General features: G+C 47.0%; 1 protein-coding gene and 1 long non-coding RNA gene across 3 annotated transcripts in view; one reads left to right on the forward strand and one right to left on the reverse strand.

The window, feature by feature from the left end:
• Positions 1-18,630, forward strand: part of LOC120403589 — a 33,621-nt gene extending 14,991 nt beyond the window's left edge. The window contains exons 2-3 of the long non-coding RNA XR_005597608.1: positions 17,248-17,481; positions 18,209-18,630. This is a non-coding gene — a long non-coding RNA (uncharacterized LOC120403589). The remainder of the gene's footprint in view (positions 1-17,247; positions 17,482-18,208) is intronic.
• CCDC9B (coiled-coil domain containing 9B) overlaps positions 1-23,428 on the reverse strand; it is a 101,690-nt gene extending 78,262 nt beyond the window's left edge. For both annotated transcript variants that reach the window (XM_039534844.1, XM_039534845.1), the window contains exons 1-4: positions 23,210-23,428; positions 11,681-11,794; positions 8,514-8,618; positions 6,915-7,076 (exon numbers count right to left, since the gene is read on the reverse strand). In XM_039534844.1, the coding sequence (XP_039390778.1) occupies positions 6,915-7,076; positions 8,514-8,618; positions 11,681-11,794; positions 23,210-23,221 (393 nt within the window). In that variant the 5' untranslated portion in view covers positions 23,222-23,428. The remainder of the gene's footprint in view (positions 1-6,914; positions 7,077-8,513; positions 8,619-11,680; positions 11,795-23,209) is intronic.
• Between the last annotated feature and the right edge of the window lie 927 nt (positions 23,429-24,355).

A 24,355-nucleotide genomic window follows, 5' to 3' on the forward strand; every position in this document is an offset into this window, starting at 1 on the left:
TTAGGGGTGAGTGCTGAAAAGTGTTTATTGGATTTGCAGCAGATACAGCACATCTAGACAATTTATCATTAGAATTAAATGTACCATTAGGAGGGAATAGAGCACAAGTGAGGCAATTAAGCACAGCACAGATTATCTGGGCTTGGGGGGAGTGATGCTTTTATTAAGGAAGAACACAGGAGACAGATCTACTTAGTAGCATTATGACTAGTTTTGAAAAAAAGTCAGACGTGGAGATTACAGAAAATTGACTGGATTTTCTGGAAATGTTTCCCTCCCAGCATCCTTTCCAGCAAACTAATTCACAATATCCTCATTCCAGCCACTTGATTTAATGTTCATGTGTTTTCTTTAACTCCTTTTCCTGGCAGAATAGTATCGGTTACTTCATTAGTCTCTTGTTTCTAATCTTGAGCGTCCAGAGGGATCCTTTAATCACAGTAAGAGCGTGCTCTGTGGGGGATACTGACACTTCCCAGGGGTTTCTGCCTCTCAGTCTCTGGCTGAACAATAAACCCAGGCCGCGATATGCACTCAGCAACAGAGAGTCCCCGGTTGTCTTTTCCTGCTTAAATATAGTAGTGCCCCTGCAGAGCTTCAGCTTGCTCAGAAAATCTCTGCAGGCTGTGGAGAGCCAGTTGGGGTCTGCGGTGTTTCAACTGCTTTGAGCCTCCCAGGAGTTAGCCACCAACACTTTCACTTATTCACAAATGTTGGTGATACAGGGCCTGATCCAAAGCCCGTTGAAGTCAACAGAAAGGCTCCTGTTGACTTCAAGTGGTGTTGTAAATTTAGTATTTGCAGTGATGAATCACTAAACAAATGAGCATGAATCAGGGTATTAGCTCTTTGGCCATATCTGAGACTCTTGAATGTCTGTGGTCCAAGGCCTCATACCTGCAAGCCCTTCATGTGCAGATTTCTCATTGACTTCAATGGGAATCCCTCCCACAGAAAGCTTGTAGAAGCTGACCCTGCATGGACTCTCACAGTGAAGAGGTTTCAGAGTGGGAGCCGTGTTAGTCTGTATCAGCAAAAACAAAGAGGAGTCCTTGTGGCACCTACTCCTTGTTGTTTTTACAGTGAAGAGGCTGTCACAGCAGGAAGAAAGCCTGCTGAAGCGCCAGCTGGAATAATGAACCAATAATAAATGCCTGTTATGCCTTTGCGGAGTTCTTCTGTTGGCCCTACCTGCCCTTTCCTGGCTTCACATCTTTCTCTGTGACTGAAACTGACAGCATGTGATTAGAGGCTCTGACGTTAGATGTTTAGATGTAGTCAGAGAAGCTGCAGCCGCATCATTTATACTGATTAACTGCTATACTGTAACTTGTGATGTACACACTGCACTGCAACCTGTGTATTTTAATATGTCAACAAAAATCCAAGGTTTAAAAACTGCCCATTTAGGAGGAAGTTTCATAGTGGAGAAAGCTTGGACAAACACAAACAGAACTGAGCATTGTATAGTTTACATACTTTGCTGAGCCAGTCCTTCCTTGCATTCTCTGTTTATAGTTACTTTAGATATTTATGTTTGAATGAAAATATTCCCCTTGCAGGGGCCCTGGCGTTTGCCATGGGAAGGAGGATGATTTAACAAAGTGATTTAATTTAATAACTGTGGTTTATATCTCAGTGCCACCATCCAAGACACAATAGGGTTTTCCAGTCCACATTTGTTTCCTAGGCGGTGGAGCCTAATTGCCACCTAGCAACTTCTCAGGCCTTCAGAGTTCCAATAAATGCCTTAATAGGACAGCAGTTGTAGATAAGTCAGCAGCTGATCTGAAATAATATACAACTTAGACCAAGAGTCTACACAATTGCTCTCCCCTCCTCCACCACACATGGTCCCTCACTTATACACACACTTCTCCAATTCCCATTTTAATAATTACATTGAATGTAACTAAATGAGGGTTCTGCAGTGATACCATTGAAACACATAAAACAAACTGATTTTCCTCCAGCACCAATCCAGGCTAATGGTCACAGCTTTACACTAACATGTGGGAGACCAGGATGAGAACTTGGATTTTATGCTGTAGGTCATGTTCTGGGCTCCAGGGGTTAGCGCCTATGTGGAAGAGCCATATACAAAGAAAATGTTATTAATCCACATCTAAGACCACAAGCAGAAGTATGTAGCCAAAAGAGGCACTGATGGAGGTTTAAATATTTCATTTGTAATGTTCAGTAAATACTGGATGTAGCGATTTACAGGTAGTCACTCCATAGTCCGAGCCCAGAAGCATCTCTTTTTTTCATCTCATGAGGGGCTTTGGTGGTAAGGGAATGTGATTTCATTTGAAGGGGAGAAGCATATTTAATGCAACTGTCCATCTATTTGTAAAGAATGAAATGAGGGGCCTGAATCCTTTCCGATGCCCCTGAAAAATAATTTTGAAAGCAATCTTATTTCCCAAATGATTTGGTTCCTTTAAGGTAACATTTAAGGGCTCTACAATAGCAGTGATTGCAGCCACGTCTCCTTTGTGGAGAAGGGCAAACACAACAGGGAGAGATGGAATTCAAAAGGCACCAGAGGCACAAAACCAGGAGAGCTTTTCCAAACCACCTCATAAAGGAGAAGTGACTCTAGGATGACTAGGGACAGTCCTGATTTTTGGGTCTTTTTCTTATATAGGCTCCTATTACCCCCCACCTCCGTCCTGATTTTTCACATTTGCTGTCTGGTCACCCTAAGTGACTCTATGTGCATTTAGGCTACCTGCAAGGTTTTCTTCATCTCTGCATAGTGGGAGTTGTGGGGTATTAGCTTCATATACTTGGAAAATGTTTTGGGCTTTAAGCTAAGCCATGTAAATGCACCCAGATACTATGAGCCAAATTCATCCCTGTACCAGAGCTGAGCTTGGGGCCAGGCACCAGGAAGTCCCAATAAGGCAAAACTTTGTCACCTGTGTGCCTCCACCATGCTGGGTTGTCTGGCACAGGCTGGAACAGCCAGCGGGGCTGCCCTAACTTGCACTTGGCTGACCACAGCCCTGATGGGCCCTTCATCAGCCAGTAATAGCTGAGGTGTAGCCTGGCCATGGCTCCTTTGTTTTCTGGCATGCCCCCTACACCACAAGGGCTCAGCAGGAGCCTCGCACAGGGTCAGCTTTGCCAATCCCATGCCATCCTGGGACTCCTCCTATGCTCGGGGTCCATTAGTGCAGCTTTGACTCTGCCAACATGAAAGAGTCCTAATGTAAAGGCTGTGTCAGTCACCGGTGAGTCAGGCCTTATGTACTAGCTGTCTAATAATAAATGTTTCATTATTTATTAATAATCAATATTATGACACTCACCATTCTGAGTGAATTAAGTGCCCATCTTCACTGGAAAAACGTAGTATCTCTCTGTTCTAAAGCTTTTAAAGGTGAAAAGGCAGCTTTTAAATAACTCAATTCAATTTAGTGAGTCCCTTCAGGGGGTTTACTCTTGCTCCCACTGAAGTCAATGGCAAAATCACAGACTTCAATGAGAACAGGATCAGAACCACAGGGTACATCAGACCCTCACGCAACTGAGAACCGAAGCCTGTATCCTTACGATACTAACTGCCAGATCTTTATCAAGCCCTTTTTCGCAAATAACTTCTGACAGAGCAGAAGACATGGCTGGGATTCTTTTAATCTTTGCACATGGACACACAGACTTCACAAGTGTTCAGAAGTGAAGAGGTAACTTTTTGGATGACTTCTGCCCTGTCTAACAATCTCTGATCAAGCTTGAAGACGTAATACTTTTCGCAGTGACAGCATTTGAGGAAGAAAAGGGCATTTCAGAGCCCTGCATCTGGGGTTAGCCAATTAGTTCTTTATACCCAGCTCTTCTGGGCCAGCTAAGAGCCACCAGGATGACCCAGCATCATATTTTTGTTACCAGTTTTAGTTCTTTACACAAAGGAGGGTTTGGCAGAAATGCTTAGGCTATTTGAAATGTCCATCTGTTATGAATTTACTGCTCTGAAAGTTGGCTACTGGCTACAAACAAGCAGACGAATGGAAATCTCCATTTTCTTACAATCATCTGGCAGGCTTGTTGGTGAGGAGACTGATTCCCAAGAAGAATTCCAGTTCTGCTTAACTTATCATCTCTAACAATATGTATCCCTGGGACACAAAACACCATTAGAGCATTCTTGCTGGCCACATGACTAGACTTAGCATCTCCTTCATTCCTGGAAACAGGGGCGGCTCTAGGTATTTTGCCGCCCCAAGCACGGCAGGCAGGCTGCCTTTGGCGGCTTGCCTGCAGGAGGTCCCCGGTCCTGCGGATTCGGCAGCACGCCTGCGGGAGGTCCGCCAAAGCCGCGGGACCAGCAGACCCTCCTCAGGCAAGCTGCCGAAGGCAACCTGTCTGCCACCCTCGCGGCAACCAGCTGAGCGCCCCCCATGGGTTGCCACCCCAGGCACGCATTTGGTGTGCTGGTGCCTGGAGCCGCCCCTGCCTGGAAAGCATCTTGATCCCTGATATATACAGTATGCTAGAGCAGCGGTATTGTCCATCTATATCATCCTATGAACACCTAGTTTTGTTTTCTTTTGAGAGCTAACAAAATAAACCAGATAATTCCAGAATAAAGAGCCAAAACCTAAAGTCCCTGCTCTGTTTTTATTCAGTCTTTGCTCAGGCAGACTCCCACTAATTTCAATGGTAACACTTTCATGTTTTACTTCCACGTAAGCTTGCTTGAGTAAGAAACTATTAAAATCTGAGTCAGGACATGGGGATTTCTGCCCAGAAACAGGATCCCTTCTCTCACAAGAATATCATTTGCTCCAGGGTAGGGTAAGGAAAATTCCTGGCAAGTCCCATCACCCTGAAGGTTTGGCATCTGTCTTCAGGTTTACATTTCCAGAGTCCCAAAGCATTGTGCCTGCTTCATTGGTCTCCTCTTTCAGCCACCATGATAAAATGGACTCCACGTTCATTGGAAGAAGACATTTCTGGCCTAGAGTATGTTTTTGTGAGTCCAGTGTCAGTCCATAAGCAAGTCTTGAATGGAGATGGTCCCAAGGAATCAGTGGCATGTAGGATATGACCAGCCCATCAGTTGATACCTTTCCCTGTGAGTGTATATCTATAGTGCTTCACTGAGGTTTAGTTCATTTTCATCTGAAGAAAAGACGTTTACTGCCTTTGTGGTCAGTAGTACATCCAAATGATTAATACTCTGAGTTTGCCATGATTATGCGTGATTGATGATCAGGGGTTTGTAGAGAAACCCCATCTCAACCTTAACTCTAATGTCACAATAGCCATGCTGTAATATGGAGAAAGTTGTGGGAAAGATAAGGGTCCCACTTTGTCAACTTTGACATTGGGTGGCCATTGCACTTGCAAGTGCTTGGTATGCAATGGACATCCAGGTATCTACTTTTCTCTTTATGTTTAGAACTTTGTGGAACTGAATTAGGGTCTGGTACCATATCAGCATGAGAAGTGTTACCACTTTCATCTATTGGGCATAACTACCTGCCTGGAGAGCACAGTATAGTTTCATCACAGCTGGTGGACTGGTGTCCTCATTTTACTTACAGTGTTTCTTTTTCATTTCCATAGCAAATGTATTGAATTTAGCAACTCTGTTTTTGACTCTTCTCAGCAGAAGGGGCACTGCTGTGACTGATCAGTTGAGAGGCAGAGGAAAGGGACTGACTCTATGCAGCTGGAGGCAGCTGTTGGACCTCCTGAGGGCACAGAAAGTTCAGGATTGGTGACTTCTGCCTGTTAATCAGACATGGAAAGGAAAACCCATAGTGCCTGGCTTGGCAGCAACCTGAAACACAGAATAAGCATTCACTGCAGGATCAAGTAATGAGAAGGTGGATTGGGAAGGATTTGCTCTTTTAAAAACACAAATATCTTCAATAATTAGCAAAGGTAGGAAGACGTAAAAACACATTAATGGTAAATGTGATTCAAATTTAATGTAAATTGTTTCTCTTGCTTTTAAATATATTTTAGTGGCGGGAGACGGCGTTGTATTGACAGCCATAGGCACAGAAAGGGCTGTGAGGATGTAACCCTCCTCGTGTCTCAACCACGATTTGGAGGGACCATACCTAAAATTGAAACAAATGGTCAGTTTCCGTGCCCAGTCAATCTGCAGAGATTGCTAGCTAGGGTTCCAATTAGTGCCAGTTGTGATGGTGACTAGTGATGTGGACATCTGTCCGTTGGGAACTGGATTGAGATTGCCAGCTGTTGTTATGGTTTGAATGTATGTCTAGAGGATGCTATGAGTGCATTTTATAAATAGAATATATAAAAATAATAGGCCAAAAACCAGTCATCAGATTTCTGGTTCCACCCACCTGGGTTGGATTCTAACTAGAAATGGGCCCAAGCTGTGAATTTCAGATCCACATTCAAATTGGAACTTCCCTAAAGTGTGAGGTTCAGGTCCATTTCTAGTTCAAGCCAGTGACCTAAAAGCAAAAGTCTAAGTCTGACACACTTTAAAAGTTTCCCTTGTTAAGGCACCATCTTGTGCTTCAAGTTAGCATCTGAATGTTTTTCAAGTCCAGTTTAACTTGCAGCTGTAACTGACTATGGATGGTATCTCATCTCTGAGAGTAAGCCACGAGTATAAAATGGGGAAAGGTATGGAAATTACTGTCAGGCTTGGAAATAGGATGCCTTTGGCAGGAGGAATCCAGAGTAGCACCATGTGTACACAGATCACAGGAGCATATTTAAACAGGGAGTCCTCCTGTATTAATCCTGGACTTGGCAGCAATACAAACATCGAGGAAGTAATTGCAAGCATCAGTGCAGTAAGGAACAGGAAGACATTGAACAAAGCTCCAAGTTGAGAGAATGAGAACAGGGACCCCTTACAGCACAGAGAAAGCAATATATTAAGTCTTGAGTGATGCATCATTTTAAAGACCCACCTTGGCTTTGTTGTCCATAGTAACAGCCAGCTGCATCCTCTTCCCCATCCTGAATGTAAACATATGATCTGCTTCCTCCTCATCTTCCTCCTCACTGCCGACTCCAAACCCTGGGCTGGTGGGGCAGCTGCTTCCCCATTTCTCACTCACCACCCTTTTCTCCTGAAAAGCCAATCGGTCTGGTTAGAAACCAAGTCCTTTTGGGGTTACCGGCGTGTTTCCATTTTAGGAAAAACCTCTGCTTCAACAGCTGGGAGAGGGCAGCTGTGGAAATGTTAGAACTTGCTCCATGGGATGCTTTTCACTCCCATTACAATACCATGACATTCTTCCAAAAGAGCAAAACAACAGGCACTTTGTCTGATTAGCTGTGAAACCCACAAATCTAAGTGGGTCCGGAAAACCCATTGCATTTACAAATCTGACATTTCAGACTAAAATGTCAAAGGTTTAGGAAACAGATGTCATCATTTTCTTGTTAACGCTTACGGCTAGATTGTGCAACCCTAACTCCTGGTGCTGATCATTTATTGTTGACACCAGCAGACTACTGGTGTGAGTAAGTGCTCACCATTATAAGAGTTGGACAATCTAGTCCGCAGAATGTTCAGTTTCTGGTTAATAACATCTTTCATCTCCTGTATGAAAGGGGAAAATTGTGCAACAGTGCAAGCCTACAGTAAAGCAAGGGCCAGTGGGTTGCTGGAAAGAGGGAAAGACAGTCTACAAATGAACCTAATAAAGTAATTGTGTGAACAATCCAACATCAGGGAAAGAGACAAGGGTATGTTTGGGCTACTTATTCCATGAGCTCTGCTGTCATTGCATTCCCTTTAACACATTGCTGCATGCAGAGTGTCAAGGAGGACTGGCCTTGTGACGTGTTGGGTCTAAAATGCTGGGAGGGGTGGATCAGGCCATGAATTGCCTCCTCTCTAATCCTGCTGCTAGTGAATGGGGAGGACTGTCTGTTGGTGATTTGTTTAATCCCCCTCTAGACCCAGAGATATTTAAAAAAGACTGGGACAGCCCATGAGTTGCAGAGTTTGCATGGGAAACACTATTGGAAACCATGCGTAGGAATCCCTAATGGCCACTTGTTTCGCTTGTTCTTAAGGCTGACCGTTGTTTAAGGGAAGGAGGGAGAATGCCCTGTTTGGACCTATGATATTTTCTTCTTATGTGTGTTCTGCAGTGAAATCCATGCCTTGATACACATTTGGAACTCCTATTTTTCACCCTACAGCAGAGATAAAGCACGTCTATTTTGGATATATGTCTGCGACCATGGTTTTATTCATGTCTGGGAGTTCATATACATGTGAGTGTGCATATGTACATGCACACATATCTGCTTGCTTGTATTTGTGTACATGCTTGCATTTGTGGGAACAGGTTTGTGTGTGCAGGCTAATGTATATCTGTGCATGAATCTATTCAGAACCTTTAAGTCTTTTGGGGTGTGGTTAGGTTCTGATTCCTGATACTCTGAATGCCTGTTGTACATGCTGCCTACTCCAGAGATAGCAGCTCTGAGTTCGTAAGGAAGGGATTCTTTAGTGAGAAGTTCACTTGTACTAAAAGGGAAGCAAGACTTACGTTATGGGCCTTAGTGATAGTAATAGTCAGACCATCCTGCTTCGGTCTCCTGGAAGTGACAGCCATTCCCTCCTGCTCTGCTCGCTTTCTGTCCTCTTCTATTTCCTGAAACAGGCAAGTCCACATCTAACATCAGATCTTCCAAAGGCCTGTGATGAATCAAACCCACTCAGGCAGGGAGAGGAAAGGGCCATGAGCTTTGCATGTACAACATCAGGGGGCCAGAGCCGCCATAATGAACCACAGAAGCAAAGGCCAGGTGATTTCTACGCTCACTGGGACCTCAGGCTTGGTACAGTCATGGCCCATTTTCCTATTTTGCATTCCTACTGGGGAGTACGTGGGGCCAACCAACATTCTGAAAGAAAGTTGACTTGCTGTGTGTCTTTTGTCAGTGCACTCTCAGCACAGCTTGTTCTCCAAGAAAGGTGTACCAGAGTTCTGTTCCTTGAGTGCATGTGCTCCCTGGTCATCTGTTAGCAGCCCCAGGCCTTTAGAACTGGGAACTGTAGTCCCAGGGTATCTGACAAGGAACAAGCATGTGATCTATAGGACAAGGCTTCCTGTCTCTCTGCGTCATAGGTGATGGAACTAAAAGTTCGGGAGGTGCTGCCACATCCCCTGGCTTGAAGTGGTTTCCATCATATACAGGTTTTACAGTTTGGTTCAGTGGCTCTCAGCACCCCCACTATACAAATTGTTCTAGCGCCCCTGCTCCAGATACGTCTACACTGCAGCTGGGAGCATGCTTCCCAGCTCAGGTAGACAGATGAGCTAGCTCACTAAATATAGCAGTGTAGCAGGGCGGTTTGAGCTAGCTGCCAGGGTACATACGCAGCGGGTCCAGGGCAGTTTTGTACTCAGGCAGCTAGCCCAATCTGCCATCCGTGCTACCCCTGACTACACGGTTATTTTTAGTGCACTAGCTTGAGCACAGCTAGTGTGTGTCTGTTCAACCAAGCTGGGACACATGCTCCCAGCTCCAGTGTAGAGGTACCCTCAGACAGGAACAGCAGAGAGGAAAGTTCCAGGGCTGGGCAATGACCTGGGAGGGGGCTTACCACATGGACCAGGTGGGTAGCCGGGGAGAGAGACCTGGGCCTGTGGAAATATAGGGCTCTCCATAGCAGCCAGGCAGAGAGGCTGATGGACTAGAAAACCGAGATGGGGCTGAGCTGCAGAGCATCCTGCACCAGGCAATGAGACTATGAGCCAAGCAGAGGGCTGATTGCTTATGGAGCCTGGAGAAGGCTGTGAGACCTGGCTCCAGGGGAAGAGAGGGGGAACTGTTTATGTTGCACAAGCTCCGAAGCCAAGGGGGCAGAAAGGACTATGCCCAGTTTGTGAACCCTGCTGCCCAGGGGAGGAGCTACTTTTACTAATGGCATTGTGTCTAGGAACCAGGTCCCAAGGGTGGGAATGTTACTTGAACCACATAGCGAGTAGGAGGGGGCATTTTCGGTGAGCCTAGAGAGGGAAACTGAGGCCTGGATTCCTACTCCACAAGCCAAGTGATGGAGGCTAGGGAATTGATTGACACATGGTTGTCAGTTCCTTTCCCCGACCATGCGTGACATTTAAGCCTTCCCATAGCCTTTCATTGTGCCCATTTTCCTTGCAGTCAGAAGGAAGGGGGAGTCCATGCAGGCTTTATGTGGCAAGGAGGTAAAGTATGGATGCCTGCTGAGGAAAGGCACGGCATTTAATCACTCTTAATCATTCAAATCTGGATCCAAATTTCAAACACCCCAAAGTTTAATCTTGGGGGTTGGTTCAGCCGATTGCTGAACCAGAGGCTACTTGCCAAATTTGGATTTGGGTTCAGGTTAAATCAGAAATACTCCCAAGCCCTAAGGTGTTGGACCTTGGTTGCTGACCATCTCTCGTGCTGGGGGAACATCTTCAGCCAAGAAGAGGAGGCTCCTGCCATGGTGAGCAATATTTCTTCTTTTTCAGACTTTCTCAGCACACAAGATATTTATCCAGGGAGAAAAATAAGACGTGGCTGGAAGTTCTTTTTCCTACCTAGGTGACCAGGGCTGAAATAACCAATGGGCTAATGAAGCCTACGTTTAGTATATGGCCTGGCATAGGGCCCCAGCTAGTCCGCAGTAACATTGGCAGATGCTGACTGCACCACAAACGGAGCTAATTTTTAAAGGTCTATCTCAGTACGGGAGCCAGCACACAGAGACTGCCCCATCCCAGCTGTGCTCCTTGACAAAGCCAACACCTCTTTCCTACCTTGCCTCCTGGCACTTCTGCTGAATGTGTCAGTGCTCTGCATGAATCATTTAATCATTGGATCATTTAATGCAGGGCATGGTAATGGAGAGCAAGAATGCAAGGAGAGAGACAACAAAATATGGAGTTAGTCTGTTGGCCCATCCAGCAGCAATGGAAAGGATAAGGGATCCCCTGTAATCAAGGGAAGAGGAGATTGCAAAAGATTTTTTTGGAGGCTCAAAAGAGTCTAGATCCTCCTAGATACACAGGAAAACAAGACTGGGGCAATAGGAAAGATAAGGGGCAAAAAGGGAGAAGCCAAGATAGATGGGAGAAGGAGGGGGAATAGAAAGCCAGAGAGAAACCCCATGTGGGGATGAATGGAGAAAGCAAGTTATATGTAGGTGGACATAGTGTGAGAAGGGGTAAAGCCAGAAAGAGCAGAGAAGGATAGGAAAGAAGTAAAAAAAGATGCAAGAAAGATGTGAGGGTGAAGGGCGAGAGAGAGAGAGAGATGGGGGATTGAGGAAGTAAAGTTCTGCCTGGTAATGTAACCCCAACTCCAATAGTCAGACGGATCTTCAACTGCTGTACATTGGCAAAACTCCTGTGCAATCAATGGAGCTAGGCTCATTCATGGCAACTGAGGATCTGATCCAATGAGCTCATGCATATTTCTAAATGTTGTCTTCCTAAACACATGCCCTTGCATGGTCATGCACAACTCCTTCTGAAGCCAGTTGCCATTAAGCAGCCATACGCAAGGGCAGAACCTGAACACTTTCCAATGTGATGGATCTTATCTAGCGAGGTTCCACATCCCTGCCAGGATTTATTAAAATGGGCAACATTCAGCAGACACATTGGTTAGTGTTAGGGGAGATGGCTCTGACATGGGGCTGAAGAAGATAAAATCTAGGCAGGCAGTGGGGCAAACTTACCTGGTACCTTCGTATGAGAGCTTCATTCTTTTTCCGCAAAGCCAGGATTTTCTTATCCAGTTCAACATCTTTCTGCTCTTTCTTCCGCAGCACGGCATCATCCACCGTGGCAGCCTGATGATACAAGGACAGTTTTTCTGACTCCACCTACAGCCCACAATGCCCCTTCACTCTGTTTTTATCAACGAGAGGTAGAGGGTCACACTGGGCAGAAAAAAGGAATGGTCCTGTACCAAGCTCTGCCCACAACCAAGCTCTGTCTACTTAAAAGACCAAAACAAGATGCTACTCGCAGTAGGCTGAATTCATCATAACAGAGTTGTCCCTCTCTTTTCTTATATGTTTTGATCAGCAATGAAGTAGTTAAATCATCGTTGTTAGGTTTCCGTGCTAGCACCCTATTCAGTTGAATGGGGTAGTTCACAACTCTTTGAATTATGATGTCAGTCTCTCTCAAGCACACTCCCCATTCTGTTTGCATTTTGATGGGTATCTTGGCAACCGAAGGGCTTACAGATGTACATTTGAAAAATTCTGGAGTACCAGATAGCAACCCCCGGAACAAAGTGCTGACTCAGTGAGCCAACAACAGCTAGTCCAATTTGACTGTTACGGGTACACATCAATATAACATACTGGCACATTTTTCTAGACTCTGCTCTAGTCTGTGTTTGAGTGAAGCAGACAGATGAAATTGCTAAGATTTCTGAAGTGCTACATCAGTTTGCTTTTTTAAAAGGTGTTTTTATAATGCTTATAAGTCACCAGAGTAGCTGAATGCTTCAGAGATCACGGCAAATTCACTGTTCTGCTCTGTTCACACACACAACCAAGTAACAAGGGCTGAGGGGCAAAGGGAGGGATGTGAATATTGGGTTTGTGGGCATAGCAAGTTGATTGTGTTGGATTTGTGAGCACTGCAAGCTTGAGTGTACAGTGCCACCACTTTACTGCTTTGGCATCAACCTGCTTTTTAAAGCTGGACTCTATTCCCTTTGATCATATTCTGTAGATCTGCCTTGTGAGTCATCAGATATGTTATCTGCATTCTGTTATGTGTAAGAGTAATAAATAGAATAAGAAAAGCCTTAAGGGAGTTAGAAATGCATTTAATGAAACTATCACCAACCTCTCATTAAGCAGGTGTTAGCTTAGGGCAACATTTCACAGCTGCTGTTCTATAATAAAAGAAAGCCAGGTTGTAGCAAGACCAACACTCACCATTCCTTATGCCTTGAGCTGGTGAAGGTTTCACATTTAACATATTCACTGAAGAGAAGCTGTAGAACTAAACTCCTGCTTCCTCTGGTCACAACTTCTCCGTTCCCTACCCTATGACATAGAAAGGGTCCTGGGAACTACAGACCACAATGTGGCTGGTTTTCCCAGCCTGTAAGATGCAAATCACTGCCTTGGCTCACTATTAGCCCTCAGTTTAGAGTGCCCTATAGAACGATAACAGTCATTACCAGGCTGAGCAGCACCTCCTGCACTACTAACACTAGAGCATTTTGTGTTAGTTCTGGCAATGCTGCCCCTCAGAATCACACAGGGCCGGTGCTACCATTAAGGTGAACTAGGCGGTTGCCTAGGGCGCCAAGATTTTGGGGCGCCAAAAAGCAGCGCCCCTAATTTTTTTTTTTACAGCGTTCCTCCCCGAGCGTGCAGTCACTGCTCCACTTCTCCCGCCTCCCAGGCTTGTGGTGCCAATCAGCTGTTTGGGAGGAGAATTAGAGCGGGGGCGGCTCGGGGCGGAAGTGGAGCAGAGGTGAGCTGGGGTGGGGAGGTGCCGCACGGCTCCCCAGGGGGGTGGGAGCTGCCGTGGGGGGGGACCTCAGGGTGGGGGGAGGGCGGGGAGCTGCCGCAGGGTTGTGGGGGGAGGTGCAAGGTGGAAGTTTCGCCTAGGGCGTGAAACTTCCTTGCACCGGCCCTGGAATCACACTAGTTTAGCTCAGTGTTGAAAGTGCTTTCTGTAGAAGCAGCAAAGAATCCTGTGGCACCTTATAGACTAACAGATGTTTTGCAGCATGAGCTTTCGTGGGTGAATACCCACTTCTTCGGATGCAAGCATTCACCCACGAAAGCTCATGCTGCAAAACATCTGTTAGTCTATAAGGTACCACAGGATTCTTTGCTGCTTCTACAGAACCAGACTAACACGGCTACCCCTCTGATACTTGAAAGTGCTTTCTGCGAGTCACGTCTATGCACATCCCTTTGAGGATACCCTCCAAAAGCTCGAGGCATGGGGCATCAGCACAAAATCTCTCGAAGGAAAAAGTAAAATTTAGGGATCCAATCTAAAGCTGATTCACTTTATAGCCACAGGAATATAATTATACAAGGGGCACCTATCTGACTAATGGCCACAGAAACAGTCCAAGGCTGTAGCGTTCGACTTCTTGGAGTTCGATATATCGCGTCTCATCTAGACGCGATATATCGAACTCCGAACGCACTCCCGTCGACTCCAGAACTCCACCACCGCGAACGGCGGTGGCGGAGTCGCCAGGGGAGCCGCGGACTTCGATCCCGCGGCGTCTGGACGAGTGAGTAGTTCGAACTAAGGTAGTTCGAGTTCAGCTACGCTATTCGCGTAGCTGAACTTGCGTACCTTAGTTCGACCCCCCCGCCCCCAGTGTAGACCAGGCCTTAGTGGTCTCTTAGATTTCTATAGCATCTTGCATCCCAAAGCATTTTTATAAACGGCTATGTGAACAGTAAACAGGAATCTCCTTGCCAGGTCTTTAGCTACCCAGACAAACGCTGGAGGCTGTGGGCAGCTGTAACGAGACAATACAAATACAATGGGAGGGTTCAAGTCCTCGTTCCACAGCTTATGACGCAGCAGATGCAGTCTCCAACACCTTAGACAAGTTTAGACAAAGATTTAGTCCCAAACAAGCAAACAAAAAAAGACAAAACCAGCGGCCCCTACAGCATCTACTGAAAAATCTAAAATAACTTGTCAGTAGCCAATTCTAGGCTAGTAAAATATGAACAGATGTGCAGCAAAACCCTGGCTTCTTTGTTCTCTCAGGCGATGGATCCCCAAATTTTTCCAGCGTTTTCCATACATCCCCAAAATTTATTTTTGTCTTCAAAGTCAGAAAGCTCAGCTTTCTGTGTTCACCATAGAGCCCATGCCAATTTTGCAGTCTTCTGTGATTTACAAAGCAAATGATCTTCCTGCAATATCTGATGCAAATGAATTGCCCACTGTCCCTATCTCTGGTTAAACCTGGCTTGATTTGGAACTGAGCCAAAGAGGTGTTTGGCTTCCTCCTTTGTCTGGAAAAAAACCTCCGTCACTCCAAAACATAATATCAGAGAGAATCCAGAATTTCACATACAGTGTTGTTACATACATTTCACAGTGATATTAATGACCAGTATGTTGTTAGTTTTCAAATGATATATTACATGGCACTTTTTATGTGGATATCATGACAACAATCTGTGAGGTGTATTGAGCTAGTCAGACCGGCTGAGATTTATTGTTACATACCAGGGAGCTCCTTGCCATCTGGCAGTGTGGTTCTCTTAGGGTCACAGTCACATTTTCCTATGGGCTTCATTATGATCTCATTGTACATTATTAGATTCTGCTTGGTCTTTGTAATGGGTGTGTTCAGGTCCAATTCACCCCGAGGAATCACATTGCAGGTGGCCCTGCTAACCAGCTGAACTCACATGGGGCGTTTCCCTGTTAACATTGTTGCTTGCACTGAGGTTGGTGTTGTCCCTTGTTGATTTCCTTCCTAAAAGCCTGAACCTGATATGCTCTCAGACTCAAGGACAGGGTCAAGATGACAACACTGTCTGAGGCACCATCCCCCTCATAGCTGGTGGGTGAACCGCGGGCTTGGGGAGGCTAGCCCCTGGCCGCCCCCCCTTCTTCCCAGGGCCCCACCCCTCCGTCCCACTTTCTCCCACTGGAGCCCAGAGGGCGGGCGGGCAGGCAGTGCAGCCCCTAGCCCAAGCCCCGGAACGGCGGGTGGGCAGGCAGCTGAGAGTGGCCCACACCCCCACCCAGGAGCGCTGGGTGGCCAGGCAGCATGAGCACTGGCTCCAGCTGCCCGGAGTCCCTAGCTGCAGGCTGGCCCCCACTAGCCCCAGCCCAGGGCAAGGGCACTAGAGCCTTCCCAAAAGTGGGGGGGGGGGCACCGCCCGAGGGGGAGACGAAGGCAGCCCCCTGCCTGTGTCCCAGGCCCCCCGCCCAGGGCAGGCGGAGGGACCCAGTCTCCCCACAGCTGCCCACGCAGCTCTCCCCAACTCAGCTCCAGCCAGGGGTGGGCCTCAGAGCCACAGCCCAGATATGGTGAGAGCCGTGGACCCTCCACCTGCCCACGATGCGGGGGCCCAAGCAGCCCTCAGCCCATGTCCCAGCCCCCCAGGCTCCCCGCCCACCCACCCGGGGCAGTGCCTGCATAGCTCTTACCAGGGCTGGGCTGCGGCTCCGAGGCCCTGCCCCACAGGTAGCTGTGGGAAGCCAGCGTGGAGTCACGGACCCTCCTCCTGCCTGGGCGCCTGGGGAGCCCGGGGAGTAGGGACACGGGCCAGGGACTGCTCTCAGCCCACCCCCGGGTAGCTGGAGGGTCTGTCACAACTCCCCACAGCTGCCCGGGCTCCCAGGCCGGGCTCCAAGCTGGTCTGGCCGGGGATGGGGACTCGGGAGGAAAAGGAGGGGAAGGGGTTCACCTTAGTGAAAAGTGGATGGGCCAGACCCGTCCACTTTCAAAAAGTGGGAGGGCTATTGCCCCCTGTCTCCCCCGGTTCCAGCACCGCTGGCCTGGGACCCCGGCCAAGTGTTGCAGCAGAGCACGGCGGGAAGCAGGGGGGAACCTAGGGGTGGGGGGAGTATGGGTGTGGCCACACAGGCAGTTTGGGTAGACTGAGCCTTCACCTGCCTTTGATATCCGCTGCCCATGATCCCCCTCTTGGACAAGTCTGACTGAATCTTTCTGGGACCTTCCTCTGCTTGTGCGCACACGGCTAAAATGGTTCAGCTTGCCACATTCCTTGCAGTGCTGTCATTGTGCGGGGCGCATGTCCGATACCTTCTCCTGCTGTCTCACACAGTAAATTCATCTCACTATGGGTACGGACCACTGGCCACCTGCTGACCTCTGCTGTTGCCTCCCTCCATGTACTTCTGGAGGTGTTTGTGCCTCCAAGGGCTTTCATCCTTTCTCTTGACATTTCCGCTGCAGCCCATGTCTAAGCATTTGTCTAATGTGAGATTGCCTTCCTGGAGCAGCCACTCCCACAGGTGGTGATCCCAAGTGTCATAGACTATCCTGTTTTGAATTAGGAAGTCTGTCAAGTCCCCAGAATTTCATGTAGCAGCCAGTGTGTGTAAGGCAGTAACATAAGGGGTCTTTCCCCTCCCCTTTGGACTGGTCTCTGTGTCACTCCACAGTTTCATTCTGCTTTGGGGAGCAATACGTTCCCAGGGCTCCTAGGACTGTACTACTGCGAGGCTTGAGGCAGGGGTGAGTTTCAGAGTGCTGCAGACTTCTCTGCCTTGTTCCCCAGTGAGGTCAAATAACAATTTTACTTTCCAGCTGTGTCATCCTGTATGGCCAGGCCTATGAACAGCTCGAACTCCTCCTTCCACCAGGTCCATCATTGGGCTAGGTTTGTGTCACAGGCCCTGGTGCCGACGAGGAGGAGGAGGATGGGGGACATGCAACAGGAAGGTCAAGCTATGCTGCGAGCCAGAAGCTGTTTGAGACTCCTCCACAGTCAGTCCTGGCAGTCAAACATGGGCGAGCCCAATGCAGGGGAAGTAACCTTGGGTAAGTGTGTAAATTTATTTCCAGTTACAATGATGTATTGATGGCACCCGTAACTTAACAGGACACATCTAGTGACTTTTCATTAGTTTACTCATACTAGAAGAGGTATAAGTACAACACAGGTAGAGTTGTTATCTGCTTGTCATTCCCCTGTAGAGTTAGACTGTGGGGGTGGGATGCGGAGCAGTTTGTTTATGTACACAGAGACATCCCGTGCATCCTCCTGTCTGAGCTTGATGAAACTTTCATGGAGGTACTCTGCAATCCTCTGCTGAAGGCTTCTAGGGAGGGCAACCTTATTTCTCCCTCTGCGGAAGGACTCTTTCCCATGCCAGTCAGTGATAACTTCGTCGGGCACCATTGCAGTAAACAGTCTTTGGGCCTGGGCAGTTTCAGGACAGCAGCAGCAGCTCTGCTTTTGTAAAACTCAGGAGTGAGATCTCAGCTAAAATCCCCACTGCCTGTGGAAAATGGTGCAGCATTCAGTGCCATTGCCCTATCATATTTCATGCAACTGAGCAATTCCATCCTCAGTTCTCTCACCCCTGGTGAACCATACTTATGGCTGGTGCTGTGAGTGGCACCATGCACAAGCATTCCAAAGCAGAAGTTGCAATAAGTATGTTGTGTTTAAAACTTTAGGGGAGCAAGGGAAGGACTTCTGAATCTTAACTTTCATTTTCCATTGTGACTATACTGACAGTCACTCTCTGTGTATTATCTGAAGCTGCTGCTGTTGTGGCCTTGAGGTTCCTCCTCTAGATCCGTGGAAATATTGAGCCAGATAAGGAGGAGAAAGAAGAGGACTCAGACTGACATGTTCAGTAAATTCCTGCAAGCCAGTGCTGCATCAGACTGAACAGAGGGCCTGAGGGGTGAACATTGCCGACTGTGTGAGAATGAAAGAGTGGACAGGAGAAAAGCCCAGAAGTCAGACTGGGAGATGGGTCTTCTCTGGTAGCAAACACAGATGCTGCAGACTCATGGAAAACTCCACTGCAGCACCTCCCTACATCCCTCTCAACATTCCACATGGCATTGGAGGACACATCCATACCCCACCACTTCACTTCGGGGGACACTGACAACCACAACTTCTCATACATTGGCCAGTAAGAGCCACGGTTGATGTATATGTAGCTAAAATGGACATGAATGTTCCTTCCCCTTCTTTAAATTATGTTCCATAAATTTGTTAAGGTTTTAATGTATTTGCTTTTAACTTGCACAAAATTATTTGAAATGTTTTTGTTACTCAATAAAAGTAGAATAATTCATCTTTATTGGTTCCTAACATATTCTGCAGTATGGCTGGTGGTACTGAAAGCACCCATTCACCTGTGATTGTAAACTTTGTGATTGTAAACAGAATCTGTGACAAACAGTGAAATAGTTATAAATGTACAGCAAGCACCACACAATTCCTAACAGGCCCCCAAACTGCAGGGCCAGGTAGAGCACAATACACCATAACCCATTACTGTGGTTCACTGTTAAAGTGCTCTTTCAAAGCCTCCTGGAGCTGTATAGCTCCACACCAAGCTCTTCTGATAGTCCTTATATCTGGTTAGTCAAGCTCAGCAGACAGCTGCTCCACTTCCAACCTAGTGGCAACTTTTTCCCCTCACAGATATTATGCAGGACACATCAGGCAGCTATAACCATTGGGATAGTTTTCTCACTGAGACCAAATCTTGTGAGTACACAGCGCCAGCGTTCCTTCAGTCTACCATAAGCGCATTCAACTGTCATTCTGCATTTGCTGAGCTGGTAGCTGAATCTTTCCTTGGTGCTGTCAAGGTGACTGGTGTACAGCTTCATGAGCCAGGGGAGCAAGGGGTAGGCTGGGTTCTCCAGGATCACTATTGGCATTTCAACATTGCCAATGATAATCTGCCAGTTGGGCAAGAAATTCCCTGCCTGTAGCTTTCTGAACAGTCCTGTGTTCTTAAAGATGGGAGAATCATGCACCTTCTCCGACCAGCCCCCATTGATGTCAGTGAAGTATCCCTGGTGATCCACCAATGCTTGCATAACCATAGAAAAGTAGCCCTTTCTGTTTGATGTACTCTGTAGCAAGGTGGTCTGGTGCCCTAATAGGGATATGCTTGATATCTATCGCTCCACCGCAGTTCAGGAACCCCATAGCTGCAAATCCATCCACTATGTCCTGCACATTTCCAAGAATCACAAACCTTCGTAGCAGGAGATGATTAATGGCCCTGCATACTTGCATGACAATGGCCCCCACAGTGGATTTTCCAACTTCAAAATAATTTTTCCCACTGATTTGTAGCAATCCAGTGTTGCACATTTCTACAGTGTGATCGCCACTCATTTCTCCACTGCCAGTGCAGCTTCCATTTCATTGTCCCTGAGCTGGAGTCCTGGGGCGAACTCAGCACACAGATTCAGGAATGTGGCCTTGAGCATCCTAAAGTTCTGCAGCCACTGCTTGTCATCCCATGCCTGCATTACGATGCGATCCCATCAGCACTGTGGTGTTGGGGGCATTTGAGTGGCCTGGGGCTGGAGCAGAAAGGCCAGCAGCTGCATTCGGGGGACTCTGGGATCTGGTGGGGGAGGGCACGGGAGGGGCCGGGGGGTAGAAGGGGCGGAGCCGCGGGGTAGCCTCCCCCGATGGGTGATTCATGTGCTGCCCATGCTAGTTTGTTAAGTTAGACTGTAATGCTGGAAGCATATTTTAAGTCTTGTTTGTTTGTAACCATTTCTGTCCCAATTCCATGTCACTTAAGCCTATGTCGTTTTGTTAATGAACTTGTTTCATGTTTACTATAAACCAACTCAGTGCAGAGCATTGAAGTAGAGGGCGTGTAAACCCCAGTGAAGCCAAGAGCGGGCTGTGTATTTTCTCTTTCCGGGAGCAGCAAACTTGATCATTTCTGTGAGGGTGCAGAGAGAGGGACTGGGTACTGCAGGGGAGACAGTTTTGGGGAGCCTGAGGACTGGAAGGGCAGAGTAACCAGGCTGGTGGCAGTCAGCGTCATGCCATTGTGCTGGGAGGAAGCTGCTGTTGTCAGGACTCGGAGCCAAAGCAGCACAGCACAGAAGCACCCAGGGTTACTGGGCAGGCAGTGACACAACCCCTTACTGGTCTGGGTGAGCTCCCTAAAGCATCACAGAAGTGAAGAGGAACACCAGGCCCATTTGAAAGTGCAGGGAGAACCTTAGGTAAGCCGCGAAAATTAATTCATTATATGTCCATATAATTTGGAGAGGTATTCAGATACCTAGGAGAAGGGCACCATACAAGCACCATGATAGATCAGATCAAACAGAATATTTGGGTTGTAAGCTGTCTGGGGCAGCAACTGTCTTTTTGTTTTGTGTTTGTGCAGCACTTCATACTACGGAGCCTAAATACTGTGATAATACAAAACAACAAGTAATAATAATTACCAAACTAGAATTTGGCCAGAATTTAATACCACTGCTCTTTAAAAAAAGTGCTATGAGATCGTTAGTAACTAGAGGGGGCCAGGACCACAATTTTTTTTAACATCACAGTGGGGAAGGGTGCCAGCTAGGTCACCAGTCTCACTTCCTGCAGCACTTAAGTGTTCCTTGGGGGTCTCCCATCCTAGTACTGATTGAGTTGTGCTTTGGCCCTGATCCTGCAATGAGCTCCATGCAGGCAGATCCTCTGGCCCCAAGAAGAGCCTCATTGACATTAATGGGCTCCCCTGTGGGCACAGAGATCTGACTGCATAGAGCTCATTGCATGACCAGGACCTAGACTGTAAGATGTGATGGGATCAAGGAACAGGAGTGAATGTGTCGCTAGTCAGAAACCAGTGAGGGAAAAGATAGCTAAACTGGTTTGCTAAAATGTACCTCCCATTCTGTTTCAACATATTTTCATTTGTGTCATGATTGAATATGAATTCCATCAGTAACAGAGTCATACTTTTTCAATGATGCTGTAACAGTCCTTCATAAAGATCCACAATTTGCAAGCCAGTCCTGCAAAATTTTCCTAATGGGCCATTTTTAATTGTTTTTATTTTTGCAGATGATTGAAATATTCTTTCTTCATTATCATCAATCATCTAGTGGCAGGTGAGCAGATTTTGCACCTGGGAAGGTACATTTTATGATAATTTTGCAAGACTGGTTTAATCTGAATTTAGGGTCACCCTAAACAGACTCTGTTCTGAGTGTGCTGAGTTGGCAGGTTATGTATTTGCAGAGTGGTGGGCATGTTGCCTTTTTTAGGGTGGGATCAGTGTATTGTGTTCCTTGAAATATACACCTTTAACTTTTAATTTCACGAAAATGGAGAACGGCAGAGCTGCATTCCAGGAAAGCCATTGCAAACCCAGATTTTTTTAGAAGGCAAATCAGGACTGCAAAAGACCTGTTAGGTCATCTAGTTCCTCCCCTGGTTGTGCAAGATTGTTCCCTATTGTATATTTGTCAGTGTTTTGTCCAGTTTGAAATGAATCTAGCAACAGGGCTTCCACCATTTCCCTAGGGAGATTATTCCAGCCTGATAGATGTCCCTGCTAGAAAAGTTTTGCTGCTATTCAGCCTATTTTTGGGTGATGGGGAGGGGTGCTCAGTTTCATCAAAATACTTGGGGGAAGCAAAGGGAAATCCACACCCGCCCCACTGAGAAAAACATAGCAACCGAACAAAAACAACTTGTCCACAGAAACGCAGAGCAGCATTTTGAGCCCTCACATTGATTCTCTGGGGAGCACTGATTGTACGCCCAAGCACGGTCAGCATTTTCTTACTAGCTGCTGCTCAGAGCCAGTCGCTAACAAGGGTATGTGCCCATTCCTGAGCTGCTGGGAAGAATGCTGGCTGCACTGCCACTTAGGATGAAAAGTGGCTACACTTCACCCTACCCGGCATAAAGCTCTTCCGGGGAACCAAGGCACCCGTATGTCACAGTGACTAGAGCAGGGAGTTATAAATGGGTTTGGCAGAACAAGTGTGCAGTGTGCTATGAATCAGAAAGCAGAGCCTGATGCCTCAGAGACAGAGAGCGAGCACTGTAAAGAAAGACCTCTTTCTATTAAAAATGAAAATGTAACAAAAGGAGGCGAGGGAAGCAAGAGGCAATGTCGCATTCTATCCCCCCACTCCTATCACACGCACCCCATTATGCAACTCATCAGTGCTTGAGAGCACCTCCTGTCTCAGGAATCATCTTTCTATGTGCATCTTTCCCTGCAGACTTTCACAATCAGCTGTTTCTGAAGTGAGAGCTCAGAAGGGAGTGAGGGTGAGAGAGAGAGAAAAGGTGGGGGAAGGGAAAGGGAGAGAGAGACAGGCCCCTAAACTAGCATTTCTCTATGAAATCCAGTGCACAAGCTCTCTAAGAAATATTCTCGGCCTCTGATCTGACAGCTGTAGCTGAAAGCCCCCTGACTTCCAGTACCAGGATGAGTACCGGCCAGCATGACCTGGCTTTATGGGTTTTTTCCTCCAAATGCCCCCACCCTTCTGGATAAGAACATCCTGAGCCAGCAACCGCAAACTGCCCCAGTGATCAGTACATGAAATCCAGCATATGAAATCCACTCCCCTCCCTCCCACGCGTCTCAGATCATTTTAGATACACAGCTGTTGGCAACAAACAACCCCCCAAAACAACAACAACAAAAAGAGAGTGAGCGCAAGTCACTTCTTGGCTTTTTAAAAAGAGAAATGAATCCCCCCCCATTCCCCTCCCAGTAACAACAAAGGCAGCACTCACAGATCGCTGCATTTTGGACCTCGGTGGTGTAGCCTGGCGGATTCCAAAGCAGAGCTAAAAGAGGAGAGCCATCAGACGGCCTTTCTCAGCACTGGTTGCACAGCACACAAGATCATGTTTTGATTACAAAAGCCTCGTCTGGGCTCCCAGCCAAGAGCACGGGCTGCCTAATATACCAAGCCCAGACAGGGTATTTGAGAGCCTGTGTCCTCCTCTCGATCTCACTCTCCTTTTTAAAAGAAACACTCCCCTCTCCCCCACCCCCCCGATGACTTCCTTTAACTCGCTGATGCCAGAACCCCACATGGGAAAGTGTAAACCGTGGCAAACAGTGAAAAATGGATTTGCAAACAAACAGCCTGACTTCACTCCACGGCTGTTCACAGTGGTCATGTTATTTGGTTTGCATGGCTATTTGGATGACTGGCAGCCTGGCAGGTATTCATGAAAATGTTCTTGAATCCTGACTGTTTCATCAATTCTAGCATGAACGACCCTTCATCTGAAAATTTGTATAAGAGGCGCCTTATTCTGTATTTTCTTTTTGATATTTTCCTGTTTAAATGTTTCATTCATTTAATCAGGTACTAGAGACAATACCATGTGGCGTATGTGACCAAGCATACAGCATGAATAACCAATAGGAAACAGCTAAGATGAATGGCTCTCGAGCAACCCACAGGGTGAAAACTGTTCATCCAAACAATCCAGCAAATAGATCATAAATAACTAATACATTTGCTGAAATCAGGATTGGTTCCTAAATGACTTGCAAGCAGCAAAAGGCCTACATTTGCTAGGCATATTCTTGGCAATGAATAACTTGACCGCCTCTTAAGATCAGCTACTAAGAAGACAGAAGAGATAGGAGAGAGTGAAGGCACCAATCTTTCCTGATCACATTTTCCCTTGATGGGAATAGTTGTTTTAGTTTATTAGCATCCTCAAAGTGACCTTCCTGCGAGACATGGAGAAATGGTCAGAGGCATTGTGATAATGATGGAAAGGGTTTGCCATTTCCCAGCTCACATATTGGCAGTGGCAGGTGGATGGATACAGTGCATTGGTGCTCTGACCCAACTTTTCCATTACAGACACCCTCATGTTGATACTTAGGAGATCTCCTCCCATCCCCATTCTTGTTTG

The sequence above is a fragment of the Mauremys reevesii genome, linkage group 4 (genome assembly GCF_016161935.1).
Source record: "Mauremys reevesii isolate NIE-2019 linkage group 4, ASM1616193v1, whole genome shotgun sequence".
NCBI lineage: Eukaryota > Metazoa > Chordata > Testudines > Geoemydidae > Mauremys > Mauremys reevesii.